Below are 19,403 nucleotides of genomic sequence, written 5' to 3'. Positions count from 1 at the left end.
AGCTGAGATCGTGCCACTGCACTCCAGTCTGGGTGACAGAGTGAGGCTCTGTCTCAAAAAACAAAAAAAATATATATTTTTTGTTCCACAGCCAAATTTCTGCATGATCACTTATGCAAAAGTCCTAGCTTATGGGCTACTCTGACTTTAGATGGGTCCAGTAGTTGATTAGTCCAAATAACCAACCACACATGATTTCAATAGATTATTTTAGCTACCTAGGGATTCTGAATTCCCCAAATCCCTGAAATTGCTTGTAATAAGTATCTACAGAATTGTGTTAATAGTCATCTTACTCTTTTAGTAAAAGGCAGTACTGATACAGTACTGTACTATGATGTGTTTAGTAAGTCTTTAACAAGTGCACATAGGTATAATCCTTTGTATTTTTGGAAAAATAGGCAATCTGAGAAAAATAAATATTGGAGGTTTAAACTACTAAAGCTGTCTTTGGCCTATGGCAAGAACTTGACACGACCCTAAAGAAAATGGTAGAGTAGAAGGTTCTCAGGCTCTGCCTAGCCCCAGAGACTGCTTTAGACAATTGGTGGGAGGGGAGAACTTTTGGAATCTGTTTAATATGCTGCCTAGGTGATTCAAGCAGCTAGGGTTGGAAATGACTTGTTTTTGCCCTGTTTGGGTTCTCTTTACTCCCTTCAAACTCTTATAGTAATTGGTATTAAATGAATATTCTACAAAAGCACCTGAATAGTCTGACTATGTCTACTCATGGATACATGGCTCCCACAATTCTCTTGCTCCTGCATTTGCCCCAGGTAAGGAGCACAAGATGCAAACCCATGTCTCAGGCAAAGATACAGCTCCAGCAGTCCTCTCCTCTCTCTACTGCATCTATTTTCTTTCTCTACTAAATCATTTCCAAAAGCATAATAAGCATGTTATTAAAAAAATCTTTTGATCCTATATCCCTTGCTAGTGATTATTTTACTGCTCCCCTTTATAAAAGCAAAACTCAATTTTCTAAACTTTCTCCAGTTTATTACCCCCTCCTTTTTTTCCCCAACTTGTTTTATTAGGAAAAGAAATTCAAACAGAAAAGTTGACTTTCCCACTTAAAATACTTCCCTAATTTAACATCGAGTCCTTATTTCAAATTTTTCCATGTGTCTCTTTTTTAAATAGCTACCCTCATCCCCCAAACAGGATTCAATTAAGATTCTTACTTTCTGGAAATACTAGGCCTGTTGTCTTGTTGAGTTTTTCTTTGTAGTGTCATTAATTTTAACTTCTGATATCCCTTTGAACTTCCTGTAAACTGAAAGGTCAAGTTTTTGTAAGTTTCAGGTTAAACTTGTGCAAGAGTGCAAGGTGATGCTATGGTCTCCATACTGCATCACAACAGTTACGGCTTTCCCAGGCTGTTAAGTTTGGACACTTGGTTAGGTCATCTGATAGGTGATTAGAGTTCGTCTCCACTGTTACTCTTAGTAAAACGCAGCAAAGATTTCCACATTGTTAAATCTAATCAGCAGCCAGCATTTGACCTTGAAGCACTCTACAGTTGGCTTGCAAAATACTACACTTGCTTGACGTTTCTCTTTTACTGGCTGCTCCTTCTCTGTCTTGCTGTTGGCCCAATCTTCATTTCCCTAAATTTTGCTAAAACATAGGTGTGCCCCCGAGCTTGACCTTGGGCTGCTTGCCTCCTCTCTTAGTACTCATCTTGGTGATCTCATCATAAGGACATCAGATTATATTAACCTCTCCACGTGACATCTTCAGTTAGGTATCTAGTAGACACCTCGAAATTTACGTCTAAAACTTATTTTTGCCTCTGAAATTTTTCCTCTCAGTCATCCTCAATCACTTAATGGCCACTCCATTCTTTGTTTCTAGGCAGAAACGGTCTTGGACTCCTCACATCCTTCATCTGATCTTAGTTCCACCTAAAATATTAACATCTCTACTGCTATTACCCTAATCCAAGACACTATCATAGCTTGCTTGGATTATTTCTGTGGTTTCCTAACCAGTCTTTGTTTTGCCTCATTTTGTCTCCTCTCACCCATCCTATTCTACTCTCATAGCAACCAGACTGAGCCTTTAAAAGTCTAAGTCTTGTTTAGATGGCTTCCTAAGTAAAAGTAAAAGAAACTTCACAAAGGTCTGCGGAGCCCTAAATTACCTGCACTCTACCCCAGCTCATTCAATTCCTATTGAATTCCTCCTGCTCACTCTACCTTGTCCACATTGGCCACTTTTGCTGTTTTTCCAGCATAGGATTTTTGTTACTGCTAGTGTCTGCCTAGCATGCTCTTCTCCCACAAAACTTCGTGGAAAATTTTTTCACCCCTTTTGACTTTTTGCACAAACGTCATCTCAATGAAGCCTGCTCTGACCACTTTTTAAAATTGCAGCCTGACATCCTGGTGCTCTGCCCTGCTGTTTGTTTTACTTCCTCTGCTAAAGGCAGTGAAAGCAGGGATCTTTGCTCACTGGCATACAGTGCCTGGCACATGGCACGTGCTTGGTACTTTTTGAATGTATTCAGGGTTTTCAGATCAGTATTTCATTAAATGAAAGATTTAGTAAAGCAGAATACTTCCTTTGTAAGATATTTTGGTAGAGGTTTCCTGAATTACAGAATGGACACAGAATTGAACTGGCATTTCATAGGCTGTCTTGAGGGTTTTCTGCTCCATTAATGATTACCACAAAGGAGCTTCATGTTTTAATTTTATAGTTCTTTTGTGTATTCATTGTGAAAACAGGGCAGTTTTTGACTGGGCACGGTGGTTCATGCCTGTAATCCCAGCACTTTGGGAAGCCTACGTGGGTGGATCGCTTGAGCCCAGGAGTTCAAGACCAGCCTGGCCGACATGGCAAAACCCCATCTCTACTAAAAATACAAAAATTAGCCGGGCGTGGTGGCACACACCTGTGGTCCCAGCTACTTGGGAGGCTGAGGCAGGCGAATGGCTTGAACCCAGGAGGCAGAGGTTGCAGCGAGCCCAAATCGTGTCACTGCACTCCAGTCTGGGTGACAGAGCGAGACTCTGTCTCAAAAAAGAAAAAATAGGGCAGTTGCCATCCTGCTGCTTTCTTACATAATCTTTAGTGAGGAAAGTCAAGGTGGTTCAGTGCTTGACATGCGTTTATGTTGGATAAATTCAACTTAGTGCCCAGCAAAAGAAAAGTAAGGCATGGCTACTTACTCTACTCAGTGAATCTGTGCCTTATATATTAATCTGCTGGTCTGTGTGAGGCCAGTTCCTCTGTACCTTACAGTGTAAAAAGCATCTTGCTGTATGAGTGTTGTTCAAAGTAATGGTTTCTAAACACTGACAATTTTATCTGGTGCTCATATGCATCATTTGAAACCACATTGTACATAGTGATGGTGTCCTTGTATTGGAAGACCTTCCCTGTTGCCAACTTCCTTACCTTAAATAGATGGAAAAATCATTAAAATCACCTATTCTTTCCCTAGATTTGTACCAACCATTGTTTAAAAAGTGAAACACATGGTTGGAGGCAAGACTAGAAGAATGACTAGAATATTGAGAAAAAATATTGAGCTAATTGCTATGAAGGAAATCATGGAATCTCAGTGACTTAACATGAGAAATTTATTCTTTGATCATATTCATTTGGTGGGCTGTGTTCCACACCCTCACTCAAAGACCCTTAGAATGAGAGGCTCTGTCTTTAATACATGGATTCCAAGGTGTCAAGGCTTCTATTTGTCCAGTTGCTTTCTATGGTAGCAGTGGTACTTGTGTTTGCATATAATAAATTCCTTAACATTCAAGCTGACAGTCCTGTGTACATATGTACAGGTGTTTACATTCTGTTGAATAAGAAATCCTGGCACCTTTTAAATGATGAAAAGATACCTAATCTAACTTAACTACCTACGCTGGTCATTGTCTTTCCCAAAGCTCTGCAGGGCTAGGTGCTTTCTGCTCTGACTTGCAGTTGAATTATGGTACCTTGGGGTTTCCCCTTCTTTTTAGCCTTGGCAACATTTTGACATTTTTTTTTTTTTTTTGAGATATATTTCATCTAGCTTTTGTTTTGTTTTGTTTTTGAGATGGAGTTTTGCTCTTTTTGCCCAGGCTGGAGTGCAATGGTGCAATCTCGGCTCACTACAACCTCCACCTTCTGGGTTTAAGCGATTCGCCTGCCTCAGCCTTCCATGTAGCTGGGCTTACAGGCGTGTGCCACCATGCCCACCTAATTTTGTATTTTTATTTTTTTGACACAGAGTCTCGCTCTGTCGCCCAGGCTGGAATGCAATGGTACAATCTCGGCTCACTGCAACCTCCGCCTCCCAGGTTCAAGTGATTCTCCTGCCTCAGCCTCCTGAGTAGCTGGGATTACAGGCATCCAACAACACACCAGCTAATTTTTGTATTTTTAGTAGAGATGGAGTTTCACCAGGTTGGCCAGGCTGGTCTCAAACTCCTGACCTCACGTGATCTGCCCGCCTCAGCCTCCCAAAGTGCTGGGATTACAGGCACAAGCTGCTGTACCCAGCTCATCTAGCATTTTTATGTGCTTTAAGCAGGGAGTGAGGTGGGGAGGTTGAGCAGCTACCCATTAATGTCATCTCAGCCCACCATGCTGCCAGAGGTCTAAGGTGTTCTTTATTCTAAGCTCATATTAATACCTCCTTTTACATTCCTGAATGAAGGAGGTTTGATTATGCAGGCTGAATATCCCAAATCCTAAATCTGAAGTGCTCCAAAATCTGAAACTTTTTGCATACTGACATGCTCAAAGGAAATGCTCACTGGAGCATTTTGGGTTTTGGATGCTGAACTGAACTTGTTAAGTATAATGCAAATATTCCAAAATCTAAAATCCAAAACACTTCTGTTTCCAAGCATTTTGGATAACGGATACTCATAAAACTCTTCAAAGCCTGTGAGCACACACACGGGCACACACAATAATCCTGCAATGAGAAAGTTCTAAGGTTTGCAAACCAAGTTTTTTCTGGACATGGACTTTCCCCCCATATCTGCATGATAACTTTGTATGTTAGTGAGTAGTCTTAAAGTCCCAGAATTCTCTTGGGAGTAGAGCATTAAATAATGAACTTTAGCTATCTTTGTTTCATTATGTCTTGCTGAGTTTCTGCCATAGAAGAGATAGAGATGTCATTTCATCTGGGCCTTACTTTCCTCATCTGAGTTGTATTTGTTTGGGATGTGATTTGTAGAGGCCTTACTGGCTCCATGACAGGTCATCCCAAAGTAGAATATTTACTGCCTAAATAAAGCCAAACAGTTTGGGACTTTTTTTTTGACACAGAGTCTCACTCTGTCACCCAGGCTGGAGTGCAGTGGCCGATCTTGGCTCACTGCAACCTCCACCTCCCGGGTTCGAGCAATTCCCCTGCCTCAGCCTCCTGAGTATCTGGGACTACAGGCATGTGCCACCACACCTGGCTGATTTTTTGTATTTCTTAGGAGAGATGGGGTTTCACCTTGTTGGCCAGGATGGTCTCGATCTCCTGCCCTCGTGATCCACCCGCCTTGGCCTCTCAAAGTGCTGGGATTACAGGTGTGAGCCACCACGCCTGGCCTTTTTTTTTCCTTTTGTTTAAAGTTGTAAGACTACAGGAAATGGAGAGGCAGAGACAGTTTTGGAACCTATGTAGTCACCAGGAGAAACAACCTGTAAGATATTCATGTTACTTACTGCCTACTACACTAAAGTGAGGAATACCAATGCAGGAAATTGGGAGAGGAGGAATGAGGATTGCTAAAGCAACTGCAAATAATTCATACTCTTGGATAATGGAATTTATTACATTTATGTACTCTAAGTTCAAGAATGATTTACTCACAATTTAGTAATGATTTTGTGGAAAGTACAGTAAAATGTGTGACCAGTTTTAGTTACATATTATTTGTTGGATTCTAAAGTACTCCACAGGTGTTTTGATACATGCCTGTTTGGGGTTAGCAATGTACTTTTCTGGTTAAACATCAATGGGGATTACACATTTATCTTCTCAACAAAAACAGGCTCCTCTAGTGTACGTGAATATGACTGGTCACCTTTTTCTCTTAAGCTAAATGTGATAGTTCTGGCTTCGCTTATTTGCTTTCTAGCAGCCTCCCCATGTTAGTCTTGCCACATGGTCAGTCTTCTGTTTGGTAGGTTTTATAAATCCTAAAAGTTCTAGTTCAGAAACAGCTCTAATAAACCGAGCACTGGAGGCTTTAATTAAGGAAACTGGCCGTGCTGTATTTTTGACAAAAAGGGATTAAAATCTCAATGTTAAAATACTAGTTGGTAAAATGAAGTAGACAGTTCAGATATAAACTCCTAAATTAAACTATAACTGTTACTGAAAAACATTAATTAGAATCCACTATCAATAAAACTTAAATGGAAAGTACTTAATGCTTCCTAAATCTAATGTTCTACATAGTATGGAAATTGCTCCCTGCCCCCACTTCTAAACGTACATTAGAAAAATAGAGAATTCAGACCAGGTCAGGGGCTCACACCTGTAATCCCAGCACTTTGGGAGGCCGAGGCAGGCAGATCACCTAAGGTCAGGAGTTCAAGACCAGCCTGGCCAACATGGTGAAATCCCATCTCTCCTAAAAATACAAAAATTAGCCAGGCATGGTGGCAGGCACCTGTAATCCCAGCTATTTGGGAAGCTGAGGCAGGAGAATCGCTTGAACCCGGGAAATGGGGGTTGCGGTGAGCCGAGATCGCGCCACTGCACTCCAGCTTGGGCAACAATAGCAAAACTCTGTCTCAAAAAAAAAAAAAAAAAAAAAAGAATTAGGCCGGGTGGGGTGGCTCACACCTATAATCCTAGCACTTTGGGAGGCCAAGGCGGGCAGATCACAAGGTCAGGAGTTCGAGACCAGCCTGGCCAACATGGTGAAACCCCGTCTCTACTAAAACTACAAAAATTAGCTGGGCGTGGTGGCGGGCACCTGTAATCCCAGCTACTTGGGAGGCTGAGGCAGGAGAATCGCTTGAACCCAGGAGGTGGACGTTGCAGTGAGCCAAGATCGCACTACTGCACTCCAGCCTGGGCGATACAGTGAGACTCTGTCTCAAAAAAAAAAAAAACAAAAACAAAAAAAAACAAACAGAATTCAATAATGGCAGTTTCATTTTTGGTAAATTTTAAAATATAATCTTGATATAAATTTGATACCAAAAGTTTTAGGTTTGGTCTCATTTTGGATTAAATTCAAAATAAAGATTCTGAAATTTTATTCTAGCACCATATGGTTAATATTAACAAGTAATACGGTTGTTTGGAGTATGCCTTTATAAATATCTAGTGTAGATTTGGAGAAATTATAAACTTATATTTTATATGTAGTTGGACATTGTAGAAATGGTTTTAAAAGGATACTGGATAATTTCATTCATTTCTTCTGAGGTTGCAGAATTTGCATCCATTTTTTCAGCAGCTGTCACAACTGTTGCAAAAGCCTTTTGAATAGACAAGACAGAAGAAAATAAAAATGTCTACAGTTGCCAAACAGCTTTTACTATACTTCTTTTAATGGCTGTTGATAGCTGGCACATATTCTTCATTATATCAAATTTAAGATTGTCAAAACTACACTGATGATCACTTTAAACCACTTACATATTAAAAGATAAAGTAATGGTTCCTGAATAATCTTGTTTCAGAGAACTAAGAGTATGCAGAGAAAAACAACAAACAAAGCTAGTCAAAGTTAAAAGAAAAAGAAAGCCCTGTTTCCTCTACTAATCTTACTCCAGGAAAATATCTATTTTTCTTGGAAGCAGCCAATTATGGATTTTTTTTTATGGTGACAAGACATCATAAGGCCTTTAATAGAGTTAAGATCTTTGTAATACTATTCTGAAGACAGAAAGAATAGTTGTTTATTTTAAAGAATAACAACAGTTGTTTATTGCCTTGCCAAGTATTCCTTGTACTTCCTGATTGCTACATCTGTTGTGCAGTTATTTCAATTTTTTTTCTTTTATGCAAGAAGAGAAATGCTAGTTAATAATATACTTTATTTTGTGAAATAACAGAACTGACCTAAATCGTTTAGTTTTTGCTTAATGCTAACTATTGGGTTAGATCACATACTTATTTTGACCTGGCATGAACACAGAATTGGCTTGGTTAAGGTATTCAGGATCAGAGGGCAGGGGATTGGGAGTGGGGACTGTTGAACTACCGCTTCCCTAAGGAACTTTTAAAGTTTGAAGTGATTTATGCTTTCCAAATAAAAGACAAGGCATTAAACACAAGATAAATTCCAAAGCACTAAAAGTACAAAACTATTCTGAGAAAGTCATCATGGATGGTTAGAAAAATATCTAGCTTGTTCTTTTCCCTACAACCTACCTCTGACCAGTCCACGAGGTTGATGAGCCTGCTACACTCTAGGTGCAGTTTGTATGCTATGCAGATGTCTGGGGCGATATTCGGAATGCAGCCTTCTTCGCTTTTCAGTGCTTCATTCTAACAAATAACAGTAAACTAAGATGACCAACTTTTAGAAATTATTAGGAATAAAATCAGACATTAATGAAGACCCCAACTTAAACTAGTAAATCAGTAAATGGAATCTTGGTTTCCCTTATTTAGTGAGTGAGTCTATTCAATAGTTAGCTAGTTCTTGTTTAAGTTTATGTCTTGGTCATAACCCCTCTAGTTCTTAGTCACTAGAAGAATATTCCCAGGATTAGAAGATAAGCATATTTTTCATTTCAATCCATAAATTATTAATTTCTGAGACCTGAATGCACTTAATGTAAAAAGTTTATGGAAATCTTTAGGAATACTTAATAAAATGGTACTTCCAACACTTATAATTAGCTGAATTCTAACAATTACTATACTGTATTAGTAAATACTAATACCACTTACCAGGGGTATAAATTTCTTTTAAAGAAAAGACTACGTTGTCAACACTGCAGATCTTAAGCCCTATAGAAACCATCAGTGTTTCTTCAACCTATTTGAAATCCATGGCTTTTACTGAGAAACACAAAGTCTTACATACACACCCTGCTCTGATATTATAATATCAGGGGTATATTAGAATATACCCACCCAAAGACAACTGAAATCATACCAGTTCTCTTCTGTGACCCACTAGCCAAGAAGATAGATTTTGTAAGTTTTAATTTATGGTTTATATATTAAAATTAACTGATTTCTTGGTTAAGTATGAAATTATTCAGTGGTTTTCACCATCACTGAAAACCATTGACTTATATCGTCCTACTCAATATTCTTGTAATACTCTGCATGTTTGTGTGCCATTTTGCAATGAGAAGTCAATACACTGGAGTGCTCTTCATAGGTCTTACGGAGTTGCTTCTTAAGTATTTATTGTGGCAAGATTTCTGGGTACTTAACTTACCACTCTTTCATGTATATACAGCTTATTGAATGTTTAAAGCGATCATTTTGCCCGGTCATAAGAAAGCTAGTTTCTAAAATTGTGAGCTGTCTTGAGCTATTGCTTAAAGAGCTTCCAGGAGTTGATAACTGTGTCTGGACTTTAGCAAGGGCACTGCTGAAGTGTGCTGCTCCAGGAGTTTTAGTGGCAGACTGCTGGTTATCCTCTACACTCAGCTCTGCAGATGCTCTCAGAATAGATCTTTCTTTGTTTTAAAATCCAAGATGAAGTCCCAAAGTATTTCTCTTTCCCACTAGAAACAACCATTTCGGTCTTTCAGTAATTTATTAGTAATTTATCCCTGTCTGCTGTTATGTTTACAGGAAACATTTCCTTTATTTTCACAAGAGTGGTAACATTATACTCTCAAGTCTTTGTGTCTATGATCTGACTTTAGCATGGGAAGGGCAAAGATTACACATGGTCAAAAACGGGCAGCAACAGTTGACTACTAATTGGTATCTTTATGGGGTTAGAAATTTTTTTCTACAGTCTAAAGAATTTTTAAAAATATATGAGAGGTGCAACCCTGAATTGCCCACTCTCTGCTCATTAAAATATAACTGCAAATTTAGTATATTTTTATGACAATGACGCCCAGAGTCTGAGCTAAACTATCAGAAAACTAAATGTTCATCTTACCTTGAGATAATAGTAAGGATTGTTGAGTGCAGTATGGAGGGCAATTCGCGGAGCAGCATTTAAATGCTCACGAAGGGCATGGGCAGCACTGAAGTACACCACCTCATGGAGAGGCTGTGTCTCAGGAGGCAGAAGGTATTCTCTGAAACAGCCAGTCAGGCATCCATGTTTAGATAAGCACAGGTTTATTTTCTTTATATATAACATATATATTTTTTCCTTTAAGCTCTGTTGGACTTCAATTTTCACTATAACATTTTTGTCAATCCTCTCTCTGTAGAGGACTGAACCATTTACTAGAAGCAAAATTAACAACCAAAAACAAACGAATGAAACAAACCCAAATATCAGCTCTAATACAGTTTCACTCAGAACTGCATCTCTTCCATATAATAGTTTTTAAAACTACCTCTAGACTCTTTATAAGAAGCTGTACATTTCAGTTCTGAGTTAAACCTTTGGGAACAAATGTACATATACTACATTTCTGCTTAGAAATCTTTAAGATAGCATTTCTTAAAGTAAATGAGAAAACAGATATCTACATTTTCTAGCACAGCAAACATTTAACCTTTGGCAATATTAAACACAGGCCTGGAATTAAGAGTTCAGGAAATTCTTCTTGGATCACAGAAAATTTTTAGTTGATCTCTTTCATGGAAATGACACCTCAAAAGTTGTTTTTTTTGTTTTGTTTTGTTTTGGTTTCTTTTTTGAGACCGAGTTTCACTCTTGTCACCCAGACTGGAGTGCAGTGGTGCAATCTTGGCTCACTGCAACCTCTGCTTCCCAGGTTCAAGCGAGTCTCCTGCCTCAGCCCTCAGCCTCCCGAGAGGCTGGGATTACAGGTGCCCGCCAACATGCCCAGCTAATTTTTGTATTTTTAATAGAGATGAGGTTTCACCATGTTGGCCAGGCTGGTCTTGAACTCTTGACCTCAGGTGATCCACCAGCCTTGGCCTCCCAAAGTGCTGGGATTACAGGTGTGAGCCACCGCGCCCGGCCGAAAAGTTTTTTATATATTGGAAGTACTTATTACGTTAGAAGGCAGAAGAAACTAAATCTTAGTTTCAGAGTATTGAAAAACAAATCATTAATAAAATTTCACTTATAAAAAATCTGCCATAATTTGGGATTTTTTTCACCTATGAGCTAGATGATAAAACAATTTTAATAAATTCGGAACTAAAAAATACGGCATTAAAAATTTGCTTTGCATGTATAATGAGCCCATCAGGTGGTCTGTGCCACGACAGTGATACCATCCTGGATGCCTGGAGGGTGGCAAATTGGAGGGGAGAAGCTTTGGCACACATAACCCATAGACAGAGTAATGTCACTAACTGGATTAAAGTATATAGTTAACTCACATGACTTCATAAAGAAGATTTCTGGGGCTTAGTCCAGTCCTGAGCCTAAAGTATTTTGGCCACATGACAGCTTGTGTCAGCTCCTTTTCCCACCAGTACAAGCAGAGCAAAGCAGCTACCTCAGCCCAGTCACTGGGGACATTATTCCCCTTCTTCCAAGTATCCTTTCTCTTCTTCTGGAGAGGATACCACTCCCTAGAAATCCCCTACACTTGCTTTGTCCCGATGTGGCCAGGAGCTCTGAAGAAGAGAGGAAGTGGAAAGGGTATTCAACATGGACATCACTCTTCACCATCCTCCTTTCCTCCCCCATCTCAAGAGCTAATGACCCCTTGCTCATTCTAATTCTAGGTGCTGCTCCTTCTCCAGAGTCAACTGGAACAAAACTTACTTGCAAAGAGTGTATGGTTTTGACTTGATCCTCACTAAGGAACAGTATTCTATACCTCAGATACTGTTAACATCTTAATTACTCAAGGTTAAGTTAACTTAGCTGTAGCTTCAGGAAATAGTTTCTGTGATGGCTGGCTACCAGTTTGTAATTTCTGACCATAAACTCTTCCTACACTAACCTCATGCAGTCATTTCCCAATCATTATACATGGCTGTCATTAAAAGATCTTGTTGCAGTCCCTGCTATGTAATAAGGATTGGATATCTAACAAGGCAATCAGATAGAGTCAACTTCAGAAACTCAAATTATTGCCTCACATTTTAACATTTTTACATGTGATATATAGAAATTCAGGCATTTCCCAAGGCAAAAGACCTCTCTAGATATCCTCAAAGAACCATCAGAGCAAAAATAAAATATCTACCTTAATTTTGTTTCCACTGGCTACATTAGTTGAACAACAACAGTAACAAAATACATTATACATTAGAATTTTTATCTGACTGCAGACTTGGAGATTGGCATAGAAATATGCTTCTGTGACTTATTTATGTGAGAAGAAATAAGCAATGAGTCTGGCACTAAAGCACTGCATTATGCTCATTTTGGATTCAGACCAGACAAATGATAGGCCTTCCCTGAAAGAGGTGGTTCTGAAGGAACTGGTGGAATTAGAATCAACAAGGGCTACAGAGTTGAAGCTTGCTATTGGCAAAAACAGTAACTTAGAAAGTGGCAATTTATTCTCAGCTTTCAAGATCTGGCAACTTATTCTTGCCTGCCAGTATTTTTGCCAAGAGCTGCTCATGGTATACTGTGAACTCTTGGCCTCCTGAAGTCTCTTGCTTATATTTGTCTTTAAAGGACATCCTTTCTCCATAACTCCAAGCTCTGCCCAGACATCTGTGGTGTGGTTGTTGAGGGCAGTGTAGAGAAATGGAGAGGGCCTTTTGGCAGGTGTCAGGAGAATGAGACTGTGTGACCTTGCATGAGTCACAGCCCCTCTCTGGCCTTTAGCTGCCACAGGACTGACTCTTCAGGTCTCTTTTAGCTTTAACATGCTACAATTCTAATCTCTTCCCTCCTGGGACAATCTTGGTAAAGACACTAAATCCTAGTATGGAAGATTTTGTGATTTTACAACAAAACGCATTTAATCACACTGAGCATTATTTCAACAACTGCTCAGAAAGGTAAAAAGTCAGACATATTAGGTGAAGGATCATGACAGGGAAATGGCTGATGTGATTTCAGAGCCTACAATTTGGAATTTGTAAGAACTCTGGAACCTGACATTTGGCCTAAAATTGGCAAATCACATTGCAAAATTATTTTTAGTGACTACCATGTTCACTACCTGGTAAAAGGGAAGAGTCAAGAGTTTGGGGCTAGACTCTACGAGAACAGGAAAGCCCAGTAGGGCAAGGTTAACTCTATGAGTTCTAAAATGTAATTTTTGACCAGTATTTGGCCAATAATGCAGTTCATCACTTTTCTTTTTTTCTCGAGATGGAGTCTTGCTCTGTTGCCTAGGCTGGAGTGCAGTGGTACGATCTCGGCTCACTGCAACCTCTGCCTCCCGGGTTCAAGCCATTCTCCTGCCTCAGCCTCCCAAGTAGCTAGGATTACAGGTGTGCGCCACCATGCCCAGCTATTTTTTGTATTTTTAGTAGAGTCGGGGTTTCACCATGATGGCCAGGCTGGTCTCAAACTCCTGACCTCAAGTGATCTGCCCACCTTGGCCTCCCAAGGTGCTGGGATTACAGGCGTGAGCCAATGCGCCCAGCCTTGGTTGATCGTTTTGGACCTTTTCATGGCATTAGCAATTTCTCCCCAATGACTAGGAACAATAACTCTGTCCCCACATTATTCTGGAAAACTAAACTTTTCACTTTCAGAAAAGCACTCTTTCTCTTTAATAATTGTGCTGCTATTTTCTCAGTACTTTATTCAGTGCCTAGCCTGCTGTTGGGTTTAAACTGCCATTAAAAATTACAATAAACAGGGCCGGGCATGGTGGCTTACACCTGTAATCCGAACACTTTGGGAAGCCGAGGTGGGTGGATCACGAGGTCAGGAGTTCAGGACCAGCCTGACCAACATGGTGAAACCCCGTTTCTACTAAAATACAAAAATTAGCCGGGCCTGTTGGCGCATGCCTGTAATCCCAGCTACTCGGGAGGCTGAGGCAGGAAAATCGCTTGAACCCGGGAGGCGGAGGTTGCAGTGAGCCAAGATCACGCCACTGCACTCCAGCCTGCGCAACAGAGTGAGACTCCGTCTCAAAAAAAAAAAAAAAAATTACAATAAACAATGATAACAGGTTCCCCCCCCCCCCCCCCACTTTTTAGGTATTAAATCATTTTCTTTTGCACACTTCTCTTTTTTTTCTGTAGCATGCCCAACTTCCACCAAACTTAGGTGGGTGATTTTACACGGCTACATAAAGCTGACTTTTGGGAAATCCATGAATCAGAATGATCTGGGTTTCCTAAAAAGGAAACATGTTAAAATACAGGCTGGATTGGTAGACTTCTAAATTTACTCAGCACATGTCTCAACATAAATTTAGTGCTGATAATGAGGTGCACTGGCATTGTTTAGAATTAAATGTTCTTTCTTCAGGATAAAATAGAGCAGCATGGCTAGTCTGCTCTGCTTTCTGGGCTTGGCTCAGATCCAGCATTTACTCCTAGCAAAGATAAAGTGTAATACAAATACTTTATTATTAGAAAGAGAAACACTCACTTTCTATCTCATCTCTCCCCACCTGACCTAATGAAGTAGATCAAATTTAAGCCTATATTCTTGAACTGAGAGTAAAAGAATGAACTAAGTCATTTGATTAGACATCTTGATAATGACGGAAAAAGAATAAAAATTACAATTCTTTTTTTTTTTTTTGAGACAGAGTCTTGCACCGTTGCCCAGGCTGGAGTGCAGTGGCACGATCTTGGCTCACTGCAAGCTCCGCCTCCTGGGTTCATGCCATTCTCCTGCCTCAGCCTCCCGAGTAGCTGGGACTACAGGCGCCCGCCACCACACCCGGCTAATTTTTTGTACTTTCAGTAGAGACGGGGTTTCACCTTGTTAACCAGGATGGTCTCGATCTCCTGACCTCGTGATCCGCCAGCCTTGGCCTCCCTAAGTGCTGGGATTACAGGCGTGAGCCACTGCGCCCAGCCTAAAAATTACAATTCTAAGCTAGATGGAGAGACCTGAAAAGCATAAAGCCTAACCTAGGAGAAAAATGTTCTGGATTGGCTACAGACAGCTATGACACCAGTGTTATTTGGAAAAACAGCATGATTTTTAGCTCTTAAGAGCTAAATTTAGGCTTACCTCACTAGACAGTCAATGAAGTTCACAACATTTTCTCTGAGTACTTCAAATTTGGTTTGCTTCTTACTTCTTCTTAACTCCTTCATTTCCAATAAGGACTATAGATAAAAGAACATAGCTTTTCTGGTGATCCTGAGAGAGAAAACCCCTCAGAGGGAGCTCTGTTGGTAAGTTCTATAGAAGCAGCTGATGCCCTTTCCATAAGACAGGATGTACAGAGAAAGATCAAAATGGGTTTTGTTTATTCTTTTTATTGTTAAGGTCTGGCAAGAATCTCGCCTCAAAGGTGTTTTGCTTTATAATATACAAGTAAATTTTTAGAAAAGAAAGAGGAAAAGGGCAGTTCTAAATTTACTACTAAATTACATGTCAGAGTGCTCACTATTCAGTCCATTAATTCATTTAAGAAAAGGACTTAACAGGATAAAGAAAAAAATCTTGCCTTTTTGCCATACTAACAGAATAGATTCCATGTGTTTTATTTTATTTAGATTGAAATTTTACTCTACATTTATCATAATTTGGTATCACAGTACAAAGAAGGTTCTTCATTTTGACAATCAAGATCCTAAAGTTAGAACTATCTGAAAAAGAATATATTGGATATACTGTGGCTCAATTTCTGCTCTATACTTGAATATGCATTTTAAAAAATCAAGAAAAGTAACTAAAACTAATGAGTTAGGCTCTTTTAAATCTCTCAGTTTGATCAAACAGAAAAATACATCAGATAAATAATCAGATTTGTGCAGCCATGTTCCCATTTTCTCTTATTGCTAGCTAATTCTCTTTCTCTTGCTGAGCCCACAGGAATGGTTTCCACCTATGTTAGCTAGTAGGTTCCAGAATGTGTATATGTAGAGTAATGATGGCAATGGGACTAGCAGGATGTTCAACTTAGAAGTGAGTTAAAAGTCTGCTTTGTTCCTGGTTGTGGTTTAAAAATGAAAACAAAAACATCCAGGCAGAGCTAATCTAGAGCACAAACTGAAAAAAGGGAGTGTCACAGGATGCAGCTGGAAGGGAGGAAAGTAACCTGACCTTCTGAAGATGATAGAGGTCTGTCTTCTGAAGCCCCTTTGGCTGTGACCCAGAAGCATCTTCTTCCTCTTTGGTTTCTGCTTTTAATACAAAACCAATAGACATCAATGAGGGTAAATCCAAGTCAAGAGAACAAACATTTCTACTACTCCAAAGGAAGTAAAAGTTTCACCTATATATATTTTTTTAATGTGGCAAGGGATCAAGATTCCATCTGATAAATGATTTCTTACAGAAGCTGAAGGCCAATAATACATAACTTGTGCTGTAGTGATGTCTTCAAAAAACCAGCTACTGAATTTTAAAAGTCTTACCACAATGAAAACAAAACAAAATACAACCTAACAAAACTACCTCAAACCAACAGCAAAAAGTCTCAAAAAAAAATTTTTTTTTTTTTCAGACGGAGTCTTGCTCTGTTGCCCAGGCTGGAGTGCAGTGGCGCCATCTTGGCTCACTGCAACCTCCTCCTCCCAGTTCAAGTGATTCTCCTGCCTCAGCCTCCATAGTAGCTGGGATTACAGGCGCCGGCCACCATGCCTGGCTAATTTTTGTATTTTTAGTAGAGAAGAGGTTTCGCCACGTTGGCCAGGCTGGTCTCGAACTGCTGACCTCAGGTGATCCACCCGCCTTGGCCTCCCAAAGTGCTGGGATTACAGGCACGAGCCACCACGCCCAGCCAGTCTCAAATATTTTTGATGTTATACACAGCTTTTTGAAAAAATCATAAAAACTTAAAACTGTTTTCCTTTATGTCAAGATTGCAAACAACAAAATTTGAGTATGAAGAGGGTAGTGTGTAAAAGTTTTGAAATAATCCACTAAAACAAAGTGCATCATGGTTCTTTAGCAAAGGGAAAGAAAACCATTACTGCTTAAATGTACAGCTGTGCTCCTTCTAGAGAGCATAATACTGTCATATTCTTTTTCAAGTGCAGGTTGGGTTTTGTGAACTCCACACACATGGTTTGTTTGGCCTAAAACTATGACAGGAGGATGCAGCTGGAGAATATGCATTGGCTTAAAGAATAAACTGCTTTATAGCTATAAGTAATTTCTGGTTCAAAAAAGACATAACTAAAGGTTAAAATGTCTACTAGATTCTTTGTCATTAGTCTGCTACATGTTAATAAACCTAATATGCCTTTGAAATACATCTAATATGGGCTGAATGAAGTGCCTCATTCCTATAATCCCAGCACTTTGGGAGGCCATGGTGTGAGGATCACTTGAGACAAGGAGTTCGAGACCAGGCTGGGAAACATAGTGAGCCACTGTCTCTATTTAAAAAAAAAACAAAAAACTAATTAGGCTGATGAGGGGGCTTATGCCTATAATCTCAACACTTTGGGAGGCTGAGGCAGGCAGAATGCTTGAACCCAGGAGTTCGAGACCAGCCTGAGCAACATGGCAAAACCCCATCCCTACAAAAATACAAAAAAATTAGCCAAGTATGGTGGGATGTGCCTGTAGTCCCAGCTACTTGGGAGGCTAAGATGGGAGGATCACTTGAGCCTGGGAGGTATAGTCTGCAGTGAGCCCATCATGCTACTGCACTCCAGCCTGGACAACAGAGGGAGACTCTGTCTCCAAAAAAAAAAAAAAAAATTCAGCTGGATGTTGTGGCCCTTTTCTGTAGTCCTAGCTACTCCGGAGGTGGAGGCAGGAGGATTACTTGAGCCCAGGCGGTCTGAGGGAACTGTGAGCTATGACTGCACAACTGCACTTAAGCCTGGACAACACAGCAAGATCCTGTCTCAAAAAAAATCTGATATGACACTCTGTCCTACTGAACTCTTCCCAACTGTAATTTTAAACCCAAACTGTAATATGTAATAAATGTTAAGGAACAGAGATAGATAACAGCCAAATATTTCGACTCATCCAATGTGGGGAGTTTTAATTTCAGTTTATTATTAATGAGTCACTTTTGAAAATCAGGAAATAACAGACATTTCTTCAAGACAGTGGTTGTGCTTTAATTTGTAAAATTCTTTATTCTTTAGGCTACTAATCATCTTAATCTTCGATCTTCCCATTTCAAAAGCCGCATTCCTTTATTTAGCTCTAGCATATCACAGAATTTGTTTACTAGCTCATATTATATGAACTCTAATTAAAAATGTATCTAGATTACCTCTAGTTAATGGTGTCCAGCAAAAAAAGAAGAAAAAATTATATGTGCAGTTTATATTTACAGCAATCTCCATAAGTCCCATTTTGCAAAAGACTGAAATTTACACAGTATTTACCTTCTATTTTTCTAAGCCTTTTACCCTATTTATGTACTTAAGGGTGGCCCCTTGCTGATCCAGTGATCACTACTAGGGCGTATTTATATTGTGAATCAGCGACAGAAAAACAATGAACTAGTGGTTAAGAGAGATGGGCTCTGGTCTGAGTGCTACCACTAGCTAGCTGTGTGATCTCAAACAAGCTGCCGTCTTTTCTTAGACTTTAGTTTCTGGTTATATAGCTGAACTCAATGATCTTAATGATACCAACATCCAGCTCTTAAAAGTTTTTGTGTTCTGAAGAGTAGTTGAGATCATGCTGCAGTGGCAAGAGCAATGCCCACACATAACCTGAAAGAAAATCCCTTAGTGCCTGTTGATGACTTCCTCACTCTGGCTGCTCAGGCCACTCTAGTCAGGCAAACATTCTCTTTCATCTTCCATGACTGAGCACTCATCAGGTGCCTCACATTGTAGCTATGGAGAGATATGGGAAGATTTTTGCAAAAGCAGTTTCCTAAAGCCAAAAGATTTTTAAGACAAAGAAGCACTTGCCAAACATAAAAAAGGATTAAAACAGACATTTTAAATAAGATATTTTCAACATGTCATGTCCAATTCTGTGTGATTATATATGAAAAAACTATCTTTTCCCCCAAAACTCCATTAAAAAATTGCCCTAAATTTGGGAAATGTAAAAGGTACACACCAATATTTTTTATTGTTGTTATTGTTCTACTAAAAGAATACCATACTTTGGTGCTAGAAACAGAGCAAGAGAAGAGCCCATGAAAAGCTAGTAATTAGGGAACAGAACATGGCTACCTATATACAATCAGACACCCTAAGCATTCAGGATATATAAATGATCATGTGGAGGTCAAGCAAAAGAGAGAAACTATAACCCTCCAACACTGAAGAGTGCCAGGCTGCCTCAGTTAATTTAGGACTGAAAGATTCCAGCTTTTGTAAATCC

At 39.6% G+C, this 19,403-nt stretch overlaps 1 protein-coding gene across 10 annotated transcripts in view; it reads right to left on the bottom strand.

Annotated features, from left to right (window-relative positions):
- Window positions 1-5,758: 5,758 nt before the first annotated feature.
- Window positions 5,759-19,403, bottom strand: part of ORC3 (origin recognition complex subunit 3) — a 76,566-nt gene continuing 62,921 nt past the window's right edge. For 4 of the 10 annotated variants that reach the window (XM_054491500.2, XM_063666397.1, XM_063666399.1 and 1 more), the window contains 6 exons: window positions 16,194-16,273; window positions 15,153-15,250; window positions 10,047-10,188; window positions 8,342-8,458; window positions 7,364-7,443; window positions 5,759-6,188 (listed from right to left, as the gene is read on the bottom strand). In XM_054491500.2, the coding sequence (XP_054347475.1) occupies window positions 6,083-6,188; window positions 7,364-7,443; window positions 8,342-8,458; window positions 10,047-10,188; window positions 15,153-15,250; window positions 16,194-16,273 (623 nt within the window). In that variant the 3' untranslated portion in view covers window positions 5,759-6,082. Of the gene's footprint in view, window positions 6,196-7,363; window positions 7,444-8,341; window positions 8,459-10,046; window positions 10,189-15,152; window positions 15,251-16,193; window positions 16,274-19,403 lie in introns of all 10 variants that reach the window. The other 6 variants (XM_054491503.2, XM_063666401.1, XM_054491504.2 and 3 more) reach the window with 3 other exon arrangements.

This window comes from Pongo pygmaeus, chromosome 5, assembly GCF_028885625.2.
Source record: "Pongo pygmaeus isolate AG05252 chromosome 5, NHGRI_mPonPyg2-v2.0_pri, whole genome shotgun sequence".
NCBI classification, from domain to species: domain Eukaryota; kingdom Metazoa; phylum Chordata; class Mammalia; order Primates; family Hominidae; genus Pongo; species Pongo pygmaeus.
The sequence above is the reverse complement of the archived record's forward strand: the minus strand, read 5'-3'. Positions and strand labels throughout refer to the sequence as shown.